At 42.2% G+C, this 13767-nt stretch overlaps 1 protein-coding gene across 1 annotated transcript in view; it reads right to left on the reverse strand.

The window, feature by feature from the left end:
* Nucleotides 1-13767, reverse strand: part of LOC140465732 (oxysterol-binding protein-related protein 7-like) — a 93826-nt gene that overhangs the window by 29956 nt on the left and 50103 nt on the right. The window contains exons 10-14 of the mRNA XM_072561402.1: nt 13494-13644; nt 10514-10647; nt 9684-9788; nt 5847-5972; nt 5472-5568 (exon numbers count right to left, since the gene is read on the reverse strand). Coding sequence (XP_072417503.1) covers nt 5472-5568; nt 5847-5972; nt 9684-9788; nt 10514-10647; nt 13494-13644 — 613 coding nt within the window. The remainder of the gene's footprint in view (nt 1-5471; nt 5569-5846; nt 5973-9683; nt 9789-10513; nt 10648-13493; nt 13645-13767) is intronic.

A 13767-nucleotide genomic window follows, 5' to 3' on the forward strand; every position in this document is an offset into this window, starting at 1 on the left:
CTCTGTAGCTCAAACCCTCCAACCCCAAAAACATCCTTGTTAAACTTGAAAGGGTGCAATAAAGATTTACAACACCTTTCTTGTAGCAGGGAGACCAGAACTGAATGCAGCTTCCTAAACTGATGTGAAAACCAAAATTAGCTACAACCTTATTGAGTGGCAAAAGAACAGCCTAATGTGCCCTGTTTGGATGTGATATGATTAGATTAGATTAGATTTCCTACAGTGTGGAAACAGGCCCTTTGGCCCAAGTCCACACTGACCCTCTGAACAGCAACCCACCCAGACCCAATCCCCGCAATTTACCCCTGACTAATGCACCTAACACTACAGGCAATTTAGCACAACCAATTCAGCTAACCTGCACATTTTTAGACTGTGGGAGGAAACCCACGCAGACACGGGGAGAATGTGCAAACTCCACACAGACAGGTGCCTGAGGCGGGAATTGAACCCAGGTCCCTAGCGCTGTGAGGCAGTAGTGCTAACCATGAGCCACCATGCCACAAGTTATCACTGCTGAAAGCTCTTTCCGGTGAGTTTCAGTTTTCTCAGATGTTTGGAGAAATATAACGAGCCAGACCTGGGCATGTTGGCTTTTCAGGATTAGTAGTGCTGGAAGAGCACAGCAGTTCAGGCAGCATCCAAGGAGCTTCGAAATTGACATTTTGGGCAAAAGCCCTTCATCAGGAACACTTGACTTCATGTTTACTTAGTTTATGACCACTGAAAAGCTACACGGCGAAAAATCATAGCCCTGGGCGATATTCCAACTCTGTGGCAACACCCAGTTTCTCTTTGATTGGAAATTCTTCTTTGTTCCAATTAATGAAACAGAATGGACGGAAAAAAAAAAATCAGAATCACAGTTCTAAACTGTTGAGGAGATCTTTAGGAATTTGCATTCTCTGGCACAGACCTTCACATTGCTGACTCACTAACCTAGAATTATTTTTTTTAAAAAAATGAAAAAATGACTTCAGGGGATAAATTGCCAAATAGCACAACAGTTTGCATTTATATAACACCTCTACTACAGTTTCAATTCAAAATAAACTTATTCAAAAGAAAGACAAAAACTCGGACAAAGAGGTTGAGTTTTAAAATGAGAGTTGGAGAGGCACAGAGCAAACAGGAGCAGCACGAGGCCATTCAGCCCTCAAGTCTGCTGTGCCATTCAACTGGATTATAGCTGAACTACTCCCTCTCCACTTTCCAGCACTTTTTCCAATTTCCTTTGATATATTTACCATCTAGAATTCTCTATCTTGATCAATGTTCAAACAACTGAGGCTCCATCACCCTCTAGGGCAGAGGATTCCACAGGCTCACCACTGTCCAAGTAAAGAAATTCCTCCTGATCACAATCCTAAACTTTTTACTCCATAGTCTCAGACTGTGCTCCTGGTTTCAGATATGCCCACTGTCCTGCCCCAACCAGGGGAACATACTTCTGGTATTTATCATATCACTCATTTTCTTCTAAATGGGTTGCCTCCCATTTTTTGAATTCTAGAACCCAGTCTCGCCAATCTATCTTCAGAGTTATGCCTCTAGTCTAGGCATCTGTCCACTGAATCCCCTCAATGGCAATGTATCCTTCCTTAGGAAAGGAGACCAACTGTATACAATACTGTAGCTATGATCTCACCAAGGCTCACAGTTACAGCAAGATCCTATCTTGCTCCAGTAATGGCCAATGTACTATTTGCCTTTATAAGTATTTAAAAAAATACCTTGCAAACAAGGACACTATGGACTCTGTGCAAAGTGACGCATCCTAATCTCTTACCATTGAAGAAATACAGTGGCAGGAAAATGCAAAAAGTGGATAAGTTCATATTTGTTTCTATGTTATACTTCACCTGCTAGGAGAGGAGTAGCACTTACAAACTAGGTTATGGATGAAGTCACAGTACAGATGGCAAAGAGAGGAAAGTGTTGGAGAAAGACAGAGCTATAAGGCAAGTTGTCGATCTAGTGGATAGTCAGGCTTGACTTGGGCCAGACAAATCAGTGGCAAAGGAACTGTCAAGCCAGTGATTTCAGCCAGCAGAGAGGTGAAAAAGGTGGCAGAGACGCACAGCTGGGTATACGTTAAAATCTCAGTTTCTATTGAGGGACTTAAAATTTTCCTTTTGTCCACAAGCCAGACAACTTTCCTTTGATCCATAAATCAAAAGTTTATGGATACTCGGGGGAAAAGATTTCAGTTTGCACCAATGTTGAGGTTAACAATCCATCAGTTAGAGAAAAAGATCACAAACAAGAATATCAAATCTCAACATTACCAGTAGGGGGCAGTGCTTAACAAAGCACAGGATACTTCCCAGAGGAGAAACAGACCAGAATATCTAGATAATGTGCACATTCGTATTCTGTGCCAGGTTATACCCTTCCAGCCAATCACCACTAAGTGAGGGACAGAGGGGGAATCACAGTGAAGACATTAATAAAATGGGGGGGGGGGAAAAAAGAGAGAGAAAGAAAGAGAGAGAGAGAGAGAGAGAGAGAGAGAGAGAGAGAGAGAGAGAGAGAGAGAGAGCCTCCTTCCATACAGCGCCAGACAATCAGCTGGAAGTCAGAGATAAAAATAGACATTACTGGAAGAGCTCAGCAGGTCTGGTCGCATCTGGAGAGAAATTAACATTAACATTTTAAGTCCAGCTCTGAGGAAGGGTCATTGGACCAAAAATGTTAACTAGTTTCTCTCCACAGATGCGGCCAGACCTGCTGAGCTTTTCTAGCAATTCCTATTTTTGTCCTGGATTTACAACATCCATAGTTCTTTCGGTTTATATTCCATTGTAAACAAGGGGGTGCACACTGAACTTCCTTCTTATAGTTCACCCAAACATTCTCCAAAAGGAAATAAAAATCATGCCCAGGAAAAAGAGCACTTTCCCATATCCTCTCTGCCTGTATCATGAAGCTTTCTGGTAAGCCAATGAACAAATTTCTTTCGTTCCCCCGCCCCAAATTAAAAAAAGGTAAAGTAATTGCAAACATTATGGATACAGCTGCTCAGATATGGAACACCTTCACATTTCAGGCACCCAGGCCTGCATTCCCCAAATCCACCTTCCTCCCTCCCCCCTCAGGCAAGGGCAGGACATGCATCAGCTGCCCTCTTGGCTTTTATATATAAAAAAAGATGTGACAATGTCACTGTAACTCCTAATCAGCATCAGCAGAAAACAGTTTTCTCAGCAAAGATTAAACATTTCACTCGGGAAGCAGAAATATTACAAAATATCAAGATGACCTATATCAGGACTGAAAAATCTCTGACACCCCACTCCCTTGGGAGATAATCTTCAGTTTTCTAAAACTCTTGTGCAATGGTACTAATCTCCGTACCCCTCTTAATCTTTCTAATCCTGGCAATGCAGCACGTCTCAGCTCCTCATTTTGATTTTTCAGTTTTACAAGAAACATTTTACAGAAAGGCAGCAATTTCATTTGCTGCTCCAAGCAGTCTGCTTCAGTTTGAGGTCTATTTTGTTCCCTTCCAATCCCAGTGTTCAGATTAGTAAACCCTCTCTATTGCCTCTTTGTTTAGAGGGTTTACTAGAAGTGTTTAGAGGGATTATGGGCTAAATCTGGCACATTGGGCTAGGTCAGATTGGAATGTCTAGTCAGTGGACAAGTTGGATTGAAGAGTTTTTTCCCCCCCATGTTGTATAACTCTATGACTCAGTTTTTATGCTGACCATATGCCTAAAGACCTGCTGGTATGGTGCACTTGATTGGTCTTTCCTGGACTGCAACAAAAACAGCTACAAGTGATATTTAAAGATGATGGGCGTTGACAAGTAGAGGAAGGTTGTTGACTGCCGTGATTTCGGGATGCTTTGGAAGAGGCAAACAGAAACTCAACGCTTAGCAGAAAATCAGAGTCCATTCATTCGGAAACCTTCTCCACACATTGCTGTATAAGTTGTAAAGGGAGACAGAGATGTCCATTATCAGAGTGAGGTTGCTGAGCCATACCTGGTGGCACTTTCCAGTTGATCACCACAATGCAAACCAGCACCTTGCATTACAGAAGGCTGTCACTGATCCCAAATCCATGTCCTCTGGTTACAGACGCCTTGCCAGTGGAAACTAGTGTCTTCCCATTAATGGTCTTAATTGTGGGCACCGTACAAGCAGGTCTTTAGGCATACGGCCAGCATCCATCTGATGACACTGGAACACTCACTGCAAGCAATGAGTGTGTGCTGATGGAATTAGTACATTCCAAGACCTTGTTTAGCCAAGAAATGCTAACGATATGGCTGTGACAGTGAACATAGAAAGTGAACAGCCTTTCTCACTATCTACCATATCAAGTTCTCATTACTGCAGAGGAGCGCACATGGGGGACACAGGTCTGATGAACTTGCAGTTTGATGTTCTCAGTCAGTCTGCTATTCCACAAACACTCACTTAGCATGAAAAAAGCTGCAGTTTCTGCGAAGCACGAGTTCATTTCAGCATCAAGTAAGATATTGTGGGAAACTCTAGAGCAGAGATATACACGAAGCTATCAATAATCTCCAAATGCATATTGTCACTGCTGTTAGGTGGAGTATGGCAATATCTAGAACCATGACATTTGTCCTCCTGATGTAGATGTCAAACCAAACCCATGACAGGCCTGAGAGGGTTTGTCCATTTGCCAGCGTTGATGCAATCCAGCAGCATCAACACACACAACTCTCTGAAGAGGACTTAGTGGATCATTGTTTTGAATTGCAACATGGTAAGGCTGAAGGGTTTTCTACTGGCTCTGGTATGTGAGAAGGTAGCCTCTGTAGACAGCCTGAAAGCAAATGATAGTACCAAAAGAGGGGGGAAAAAAAAAGGGGCAAAAAATTGCTAGGACCAAAATATAACCTATTTGACCTCACTCAATGTTAGTCAAAAGTGTGGTGCTGGATAAGCACAGCAGGTCAGGTAACATTCGAGGAGCAGGAGGGTCAATGCTTCGGGCATAAGCCCTTCATCAGGGAATGGAAGGGCTTATACCCAGGTGTGCAGTAGTTTGTACCAGGGAATATGAGAGAGAGCACGAGAGAGAAGAAAACAGAAGAATAGTAGAAACAAGGGAATAAAAGTCTTGGTCTCTCACATCTGGGTGGAGAATTCTGAACGAGTTGAAGTAAATGTGAGGCACGGCTAACTCAAGCAAGCAGAAAACTCAGGCCTGGGGGTGGGGGGGGTCGGTGAAGGAGGTAAGGATGAGTGTTTTTGAGAGAAGCAGAAAGCGGCAATGACAGAGAATGAACAGTTTGGAGGGAGACAGTTTGTGTGAAGGCCAAGTTAGAAACAGTATCCCGGAAAGGATTGGGGTCAAGGACATAGCATTTCGAGCAGCGGCTGATCATAAAATGAAAGATCGCAGGATATCATTGCTGCGGTGTACATAATTACACAAAATGCAAGCTACAGATGGTTTGCTCATGTTACTGATTTAACAAACAAACCTGTCAGTTTCTGAATAGATGCTTCCACAGTGTCTAAATTCTCCTCAGAGTTGCTGTTAGTAATTTCACTGGTGGTGGAGTCATCATCATCTGACATCTGTGACAAAGGAAAGTGACTTAGATTTAATATATATTTTAAAAAGTGAATGACAATGAACCCATTTTGTGCATCCCTCTCTGCATTTGCTCAAAAAAAACTGTAGAATCTCTCATTTTTTTCCAGTTTTGCTACAAGGTCACAGACCATGGTCTGCACAAGTCTGTTCAGACTACATCTATTTCTTCCTTGACAGATGCTAACTTTTGTGCAAAGAATTAAGCTAAAAGCTTTTCATTCCTTACGTTATTACCAAAACGAATGGCTGAATCATCTACCTCGTTGTCAGAAGAACACGCAGACAGCAACACGTCCTCAGCATCAAAGAATTCAACGTGTGACTCAGACAGTGAAGCGTTACTGTCTAAGGACAGCTGATGAGCTAGCGACCGGTTACAAGCCACCTAAAGATAAAGTTTTGAAAAAGAAAACATCACAACACATTCCAGAGCCACTCGTAACATTTATGTTATTTTATAAACAATTCTCCACAAAGATCAAAGCTTTTCCTCAATACATTGCAGTTCTTTCTCATTCATTTCATTTCCTGCCCATCCCTAATTGCCCAGAGGGTAGTTAAAAGTCGACTGCATTGCTGTGGGTCTGGAGTCACATGTAGACCAGACCAGGTAAGGATGGCAGATTTCCTTCCCTAAAAAGAATGTTAGTGAACCAGATGGGTCTTTCTGATAAACAACAATGGTTTCATTGTCATCATTATTGAATTTGAATGGCAACATCTGCTGTGGTAGGATTCCTAGTCCTAGTCCTAGTCCTGGGTCCCTAGAACATTACCTGGGTCTCTGCATTAACAATCCAATGATAGCAGCACTAAGACTATTACCTCCCCATATTATAAACAAGTTACATAAAAGGTAATGGAAGAAGTTGCAGAGCAGATTTAGAAGACAGACCCCAGAAATGGTTGGGTCATTGCATTACAGAAGGATTGATAGGCTGGGTCTCTCTTCACTTGAAGAAAGTAAACTGAGGGGTGACTCAATAGAGATATCTAAAATAATGAACAATTACGATCCAGAGAGAATGTTCCGTCCTGTAGAGATGAGCACAATTATGAGATTATAGATAGAAAAGAGAGTTATCGAGAAATCCAAAAGGGAAAATAAGAAGATGCATCTGTTAGTTCAAGGAAGTAGAACTTGCCACCACGTGGAATTGGTTGAAGAAAGCAGTTGAGATACACTTAAGGAGCAGTTAGACCAGCACAGCAGGAAGCAGGAATTGGGTCATTTGGATGCTGGTGAACTTGCCTGAGAAACGATAGAGTACTAACAAGACCCTGGGCTACCTGACTCATTTCTGACCCTTACATTACGATGTTGTTGCACATCCTTCAAGCAAGTCTTTCAAAGCTAAACGAACAACCTGTTTTTACCATTACCGCAGCTCTGTTGCACAAGATAACAAGCTCAATATTTATTTTTTGCTTCAGCCACCTAGTCTGGTTTGTCTAGAATCATTGGGCACAAAAGCCTGAGCTGGATTTATGGAAGAATTTCAATGTCCTGTTATATCCAACAACTTTTCCCATTTCAAATCATTATCTAATTCCCTTTTGAAGATGATAAAATAAGGCTGGAGAAGGCGGGGAGGATTTTTGTTTTTAAAATATGCAGCAAGATATGATGATCTGGAATGTACTAGAACATGCAAGTATAATCAGTTCTTCTATAACATGATGCCCACGTTCTGCTGCAAGCCCACATTACAGAGAAAAAAAAAATCACACTTCAGAAACAGCGCTTAAAGTATTGGTGCTGTAATCACGTTACAGCCAGCACTCATTAGAAAAGTTCATACTGCGAAAAAAAAAGCACCCAATTCATCAAGCACGTTAGTGAATTTGCGTCAATGAACCATGAACAGAACCAAAAAAAGTGTGGTGCTGGAAAAACACAGCAGGTCAGGCAACATCAGAGCAGGAGAGTCAACATTTCGGGCACATGAAATGAATTAACCCAATTAACAACACGTTTTGAAAATAAAGGTTGTGTGTTCACTGTGCAAAGGCACCTAATTTTTAAAGTGTGTTGTTAATTGGGTTAATTCAAATCATGTGCCTGAAACGTCAATTCTCATGCTCTTTGGATGCTGCCTGACCTGCTGTGCTTTTCCAGCCCCACACCTTTTTGACTCTGATCTCCAGCAGCCGCAGTTCTCACTTTCTCCTAGTCGGTATAACGGAACGACCTACACAGATAATTCAAAACGATAACTTTCAGAAGTTGGACGAGTACTTTGAAATGGAAAAACCTGAAGGGCTACGGGCAAAGGGCAGGTGAGTTGGAAGAACTAGGTGATTCTCAGAGCTGCCCAAACATAGCAAAATTGAGTGACCTCTGTCTGTGCCACATGACCCAGTGATCAACTCCCAATGCAGAGGGAGACATGTTGTGGGCGGCACGGTGGCACAGTGGTTAGCACTGCTGCCTCACAGCGCCAGAGACCCGGGTTCAATTCCCGCCTCGGCGACTGACTGTGTGGAGTTTGCACGTTCTCCCCGTGTCTGCGTGGGTTTCCTCCGGGTGCTCCGGTTTCCTCCCACAGTCCAAAGATGTGCCGGTCAGGTGAATTGGCCATGCTAAATTGCCCGTAGTGTTAGGTAAGGGGTAGATGTAGATGTAGGGGTATGGGTGGGTTACGCTTCGGCGGGGCGGTGTGGACTTGTTGGACCGAAGGGCCTGTTTCCACACTAAGTAATCTAACCTAATCTAAATGAGATTTACCACAGTGCAGGATTCTCAGTACAGCTGTACAAAGGCTCTGTCAGAATGCCCTTTTTACACAGTGAACATATAGGCATCTTATTTTCAAAAAAGGTGTTGTTAACTGGGTTAATCCAAATCATATGACACAGGATAACTTCAGTTAGCATTTCCAACACAACAGGGCATCTTAAGAATCTGAATGATCTCAAGTCAGTTCAGTAAACCATGTGAACACAGCTGAATCGAACGCAACACTGCACATCAACCAAAGGCAGTAGCAATTAACAACAATTTTTGGAAAATGTGCGCTGGCCTTTAAAAGTAAAATTCCAAAGTGATGCAGAGACTAATGCTTATAACAGGCTGCTTCTCTGCTGAAGATTCACAGCAGATGCTGGGATATCTGCGCATCAGTTGTACCGAGCAGAAATCATGCAAGTCAGCAAGTTACTGTTAGGAAAATGAGGAGTGATTATTCAATCATCAGTTTAAACACAGATTTTTCATTAAACTTGGAGCTCCAGGGGGTTCAACCCTAAAATGGAAATTCTCGATCTTTATGCAGTACCTTCCTCTAAATTATTGCCACCTCTTCACAAATTCGTGAAGGGTGACAAACAACACTGTTTTAATTGCCACTGTAAACCAGCAAGTTTACACAAACAAAACAGCAAGAGAACGAAAGGTCCATACCAGTGTTTACATTCCAAACAAGCCATTTGCACCTCCTCAATGCAACTTTATCAATCTATCCTACTAATCATAGAACATTATCACAGAAGCCCTACAGCATGGAAACAGGCCCTTCAGCCCAACAAGTTCACACAGTCTCCCCAAAGAGAGTAACACACCCAGACCCATTTCCCAAATGCTCTACATTTACCCTGACTAATACATCTAACCTACATACCCCTGAACACTATGTTCATAATACGGGGAATTAACAAGGCCAATTCACCTAACCTGGACATCTTTGGACTGTGGAAGGAAACCCACGCAGACACTGGGAGAACGTGCAAACTCCACACAGAGTTGCCCGAGGCTGGAATTGAACCAGAGTCCCTGGTACTGAGAGACAGCAGTGCTAACCACTGGGCCACAGTGCCACCCATTACTCCCTGCAGATACTTAGGTAGCTGCCCTTTGAATGTTCAAGAAGTACATAGGGGACAAAGGAATGGAAGGATAGACTGATGGGATTAGATGAAAACAGCACCATGGCTAGAGGCATATGTTGGTAATGAATGAACGCTCAGATTAAAAATGCTTGAAATCGTGCGTCCCTATTGATGTCCCTTGTTTTTTTTTAAACCAATGAGATTGATTAAAAACAGAATCAAAAAATAAAAAAGATCTCTCGTGGTCAGTAGAAGAATTTTGTTTTACCTCTTCAACTTTAACAGGAGCCAGTGTATCAGTCACCGCATCAAAGCTGGACAGGTACTGGATTCTGTGCAGACGATTCCGGAGATCAGCATTCTGAGACATAACCTAGGGACATTCCACAGGTTAATTTCATTGAGGTAAGTAGAGTCTTTTTCAAGTAAGAGATATTTTGGGTTTGTTTGCTGGATAGAGTCAAACCCCAATATTTGTTTCTTCATATGTTACTGTACAGAACCAAACTGTTTAAGAGACTACGATATTTTTAAGAATAAAATATATTTTTGAAATAAAGATAATTTCAGTGATTAGCCACATAGGAGTTTCACTTCAAGATGGGGTTTGCAATAGAGCGTGGATTATCCAAAGCTAAAATGATGCAGAGTGGTATATGCAGAGCGATGTAGATGTTGGAGAGATTTCAATTTGTTGGTCATACTTGGATAGTTTCTGAAGATGGGAACAAGATGCTGGAAATACTTAGCAGGGCAGACAGGCAGGCTCTGTGGAGTGAGGAACAGAGTTGTGTTTCAGGTTAGAAGAAAAATCATATTCAACTTCAAACAAGAACTCCACTCCTCTCTCCACAGATGCTGACAGACACACCAAGTCAGATGCAGATTAAATTGTGACTTTCAGAAGAGAATTGGACATGTACTTGAAATGGAGAAATCTGAACAGTTGTAGTCAAAAATCAGGTGAGATGGAAGATTCAGGGTTCTGACAACTGCAGGTAATTTGCTTTTATTATAGGCAAAAGGATACATAGGTATGTGTCGCGGGATGGTGCAGGTGGAACTGGTGCAAAGGGAACAGACTAAAGATATTCTCACCTCAGATAAGGTGTTCTTTAGGTGTGTGATCTGAATGGCTGGTGCAGTCTCCAGTTCCTTCTCCCGCCAGATCTGCTTAAGTTTCTCCCTCTCAATTGAGAGAGTGTTGAAGAGGGACTTCAAACCCAAATGAACTGGAAGTTTAATGGGAAAATACAAAAGGTGATGCAATCCAGAGAGGCTCCGCCTTTTAAAAATGAGCACATCCTGTTACCTTTTTGTTCCTCCCCTTCCCCATTTCTTGCTCACCAAACAAACCGCACAATGCACAGACAAATGGTAACAGGTGGGAAAGGAAGATGACTGGCTATTTCACTGCTGCATTCAAAATGGTCAAAATGATTTCGTGTGCGCAAACCTCTCCGCTCCTCTGGTAGTGAGAGTGGTGCAAACCCAGCATCATTTTACAACAGTGACAATTGCAATAGGCCCTAGAAAAGTATGCAAATTGGTAACTTAGCAACTTGCATTGCTTTCCATTTGAGAGCGTGACTATCTTCTGTTCTGGGATTCCTCAACTGCCCAGCCAAGATGAGGAACTCAGTTTAGAGGATGGTTCGCAGGGGCACCCAACAGTAGATGGTAGTATCATAACTCAAAAGAGCCCGGCTAACACTTTGAGGTCATGGGCTCACACCCTGGCTACAGCAGCTGGTGAGATTGAAATTCTTCCGATTTATTTTCTCATTACATGGCCTGCTGTTAGGAGGGAGATTGCATTCCATTGCCATCCCTATCCAGGACGGTTAATGTAAACACTATGAAATAACCCACATTTTTAAACAGGAAAAGAACTAAGCCTCATGGGAAAAGTTCAAACATGCATTAAAATAATGCAGTCCTGTGCAGAAAGCCAAATAGTAAAGGGAAATGATTCGTGTTTCACTGTTGTGCATATCTTTTGATATTTTATTTAATTTCAAAACAATACTGCATTGCTAGTTAAAGATTGAAAGAGAAATCCAAATTCACTGTTTCAATCAGTTGACTGTCATCAGATTTCATTCATAACTATTGCATATAAAAGATTTAAACAAGGCAAGCACAATTAACTTAATAAGTTATATATTCTGCACTGCAGCTTCCCCTTCCCCCTCTATTAAATCTAATTAATTTTAGGGCCCACTTTAAGTACACTACAGTCCTGTGGAGAATTTCCTCAGCTCCACCTATTCTCAGAGATAACCCATTCACTTTCTCTATACTGTGGAAGGCTCAGTTCCTTTGTTTGGTTATTTTTACAATTCATCCAAACTACCGTGGTTGTTTTCCTTTGCGTTAAGACACTGGGGCCAATTGTAGATGGCAGTCATCTCTGTACTGCCCCTCAAAATTCAAATGGAGATGAAGCCTCCCCTGTCTCAGAAAGTCAATCATGAAGTTGGTGTTGACTCCGTTTATACTGTAAGTCAATCTAACTGCTAGTTACTTCAACTAACTCTGAGGCACAAACCACAGTGTCTAAACAGCAACCTGAACAAAAAAAAAGCTATCCCAGAAAATGCCTAGATACACTGAAACCAGACAACTGCAACGATCTCCATGATGGCACAGTCTGCTCTGGGACATCCTCTGTGGAGAAAGAGGAAAGGAACTTGCTTAACAAAGCAGAGCCTGCAGCTGCATTGCACTAACTCCCAGCATTATTGAGTGGGCATGCTGGCACGGTTATTTATAACCAGTAAGTGGCCAAGACAGAAGTCGGAGCCAGAATTGAGAGATCAGGAAGCAAGGCTGTTGAGTCTTATATATTTATGATGCAAGTTGTTACATACTGAAAACATCAAACAGTTACAACACCTTGTTGGCGTCAACAAGTATTCCAACAGCCACACTGGGCTGCTGAAAAAAACAGTCCTGCAGCTATCCCATTCCCAACACAGAGTTTGCATTTTGCATCAGCAAAGGACAGCACTTTGTAACAGAAACATCAGTTAGCTCAAACTGTTCAAGCTTTTTCCACAATTCAGCTAGATCACAGTCCATCTATACTTCACCTCAATTTACCTGCTTTTATTACACACACCCTTTAATTAAAAAAAACATTGTATACCCAATGCCAGCCTTGAGTGTTTCAACTGTCTTTTGGGGGAAAAAAAAAAGACTTCCAGATTGTCTGAGAATTAGGGCCAGATAGGGCAGCGCGGTGGCTCAATAGTTAGCACTGCCACCTCTCAGCACCAGGACACAGGTTCAATTCCAGCCTCAGGTGACTGTTCGTGTGGAGTTTACACATTCTCCTAGTGTCCGTGAGAGCTTTCTCTGGGTGCTCCGGTTTCCTCCCACAATCCACGTATGTGCAGGTTAGGTGGATTGGCCATGCTAAATTGCCCATAGTTTAGGCACATTAGTCAGAGGGAAATGGTTCTGGTTGGGTTACTCTTCAGAGGATCAGTGTGGACTTGTTGGGCCAAAAAGGGCCTGTTTCCACACTGTAGGGAATGTGATCAAAATCATCCAGGAGAGATGTTAGGAGGCACACAAAAAAGGGTGATAGAAGTTTGGAATATCTCTTCCACAATCAGCATTGGATGCTGGATCAGTTGTTAATTTTAAATTGGTGGTAGATAATTTTTTGTTAATCCAAGTATATAAACACACCAAAATGGAGTTAGGGCACAGATCGGTTATTGGATAGTGCAACAGGCTCGAGGGGCTGAATGGCCTACTCCTGTTCCTCTCCCTCTATTTCCACTACTTAGTGTGAACTAATTCCAGACTTTCCCGTCAATGGTTAACACTGTTGACTTGACAATTACGCTCCCAAGTTCTGGTTTTCCCCTACCAATGCAAATATAGTTTATCTGTATCAAAACCCTTAATTATTTTGATTGCAGTACTTCAATTATTCTTCAACTCCTTAAATTGAAGAGCATACTGTATTTCCACAACTCAAATTGATTTAAATCTCAGCAACACAGATTAATCTGTGCTGTACCCTCCCTAAGGGCTAACCTGTATGGGGCTCCCTCACTGTTACCTTTCTGCGATACAGAACAGAAATCCTGCTGTAGCTGAAAATAATCTTCTTTTATTGTCATGGGGACAGAGACACTTTTCCAGTCCAGGCAGTCAGGCAAACTGGGTGTGGAGACATGCAACTTTGCAGAACGCATAACATCAGAGGAGGTCTAGAGAGTGAAAAAATATTGTTAAAACATAAAGAGTCACAGTCATCATCCGGAAAAGTGAAAAAATAAAATCCGACCAGCCAGCCTGGAGAAGTGGCTGACGAACAGTAACATTCTGCTCAG

This window comes from Chiloscyllium punctatum, chromosome 42, assembly GCF_047496795.1.
Source record: "Chiloscyllium punctatum isolate Juve2018m chromosome 42, sChiPun1.3, whole genome shotgun sequence".
Lineage (NCBI taxonomy): Eukaryota > Metazoa > Chordata > Chondrichthyes > Orectolobiformes > Hemiscylliidae > Chiloscyllium > Chiloscyllium punctatum.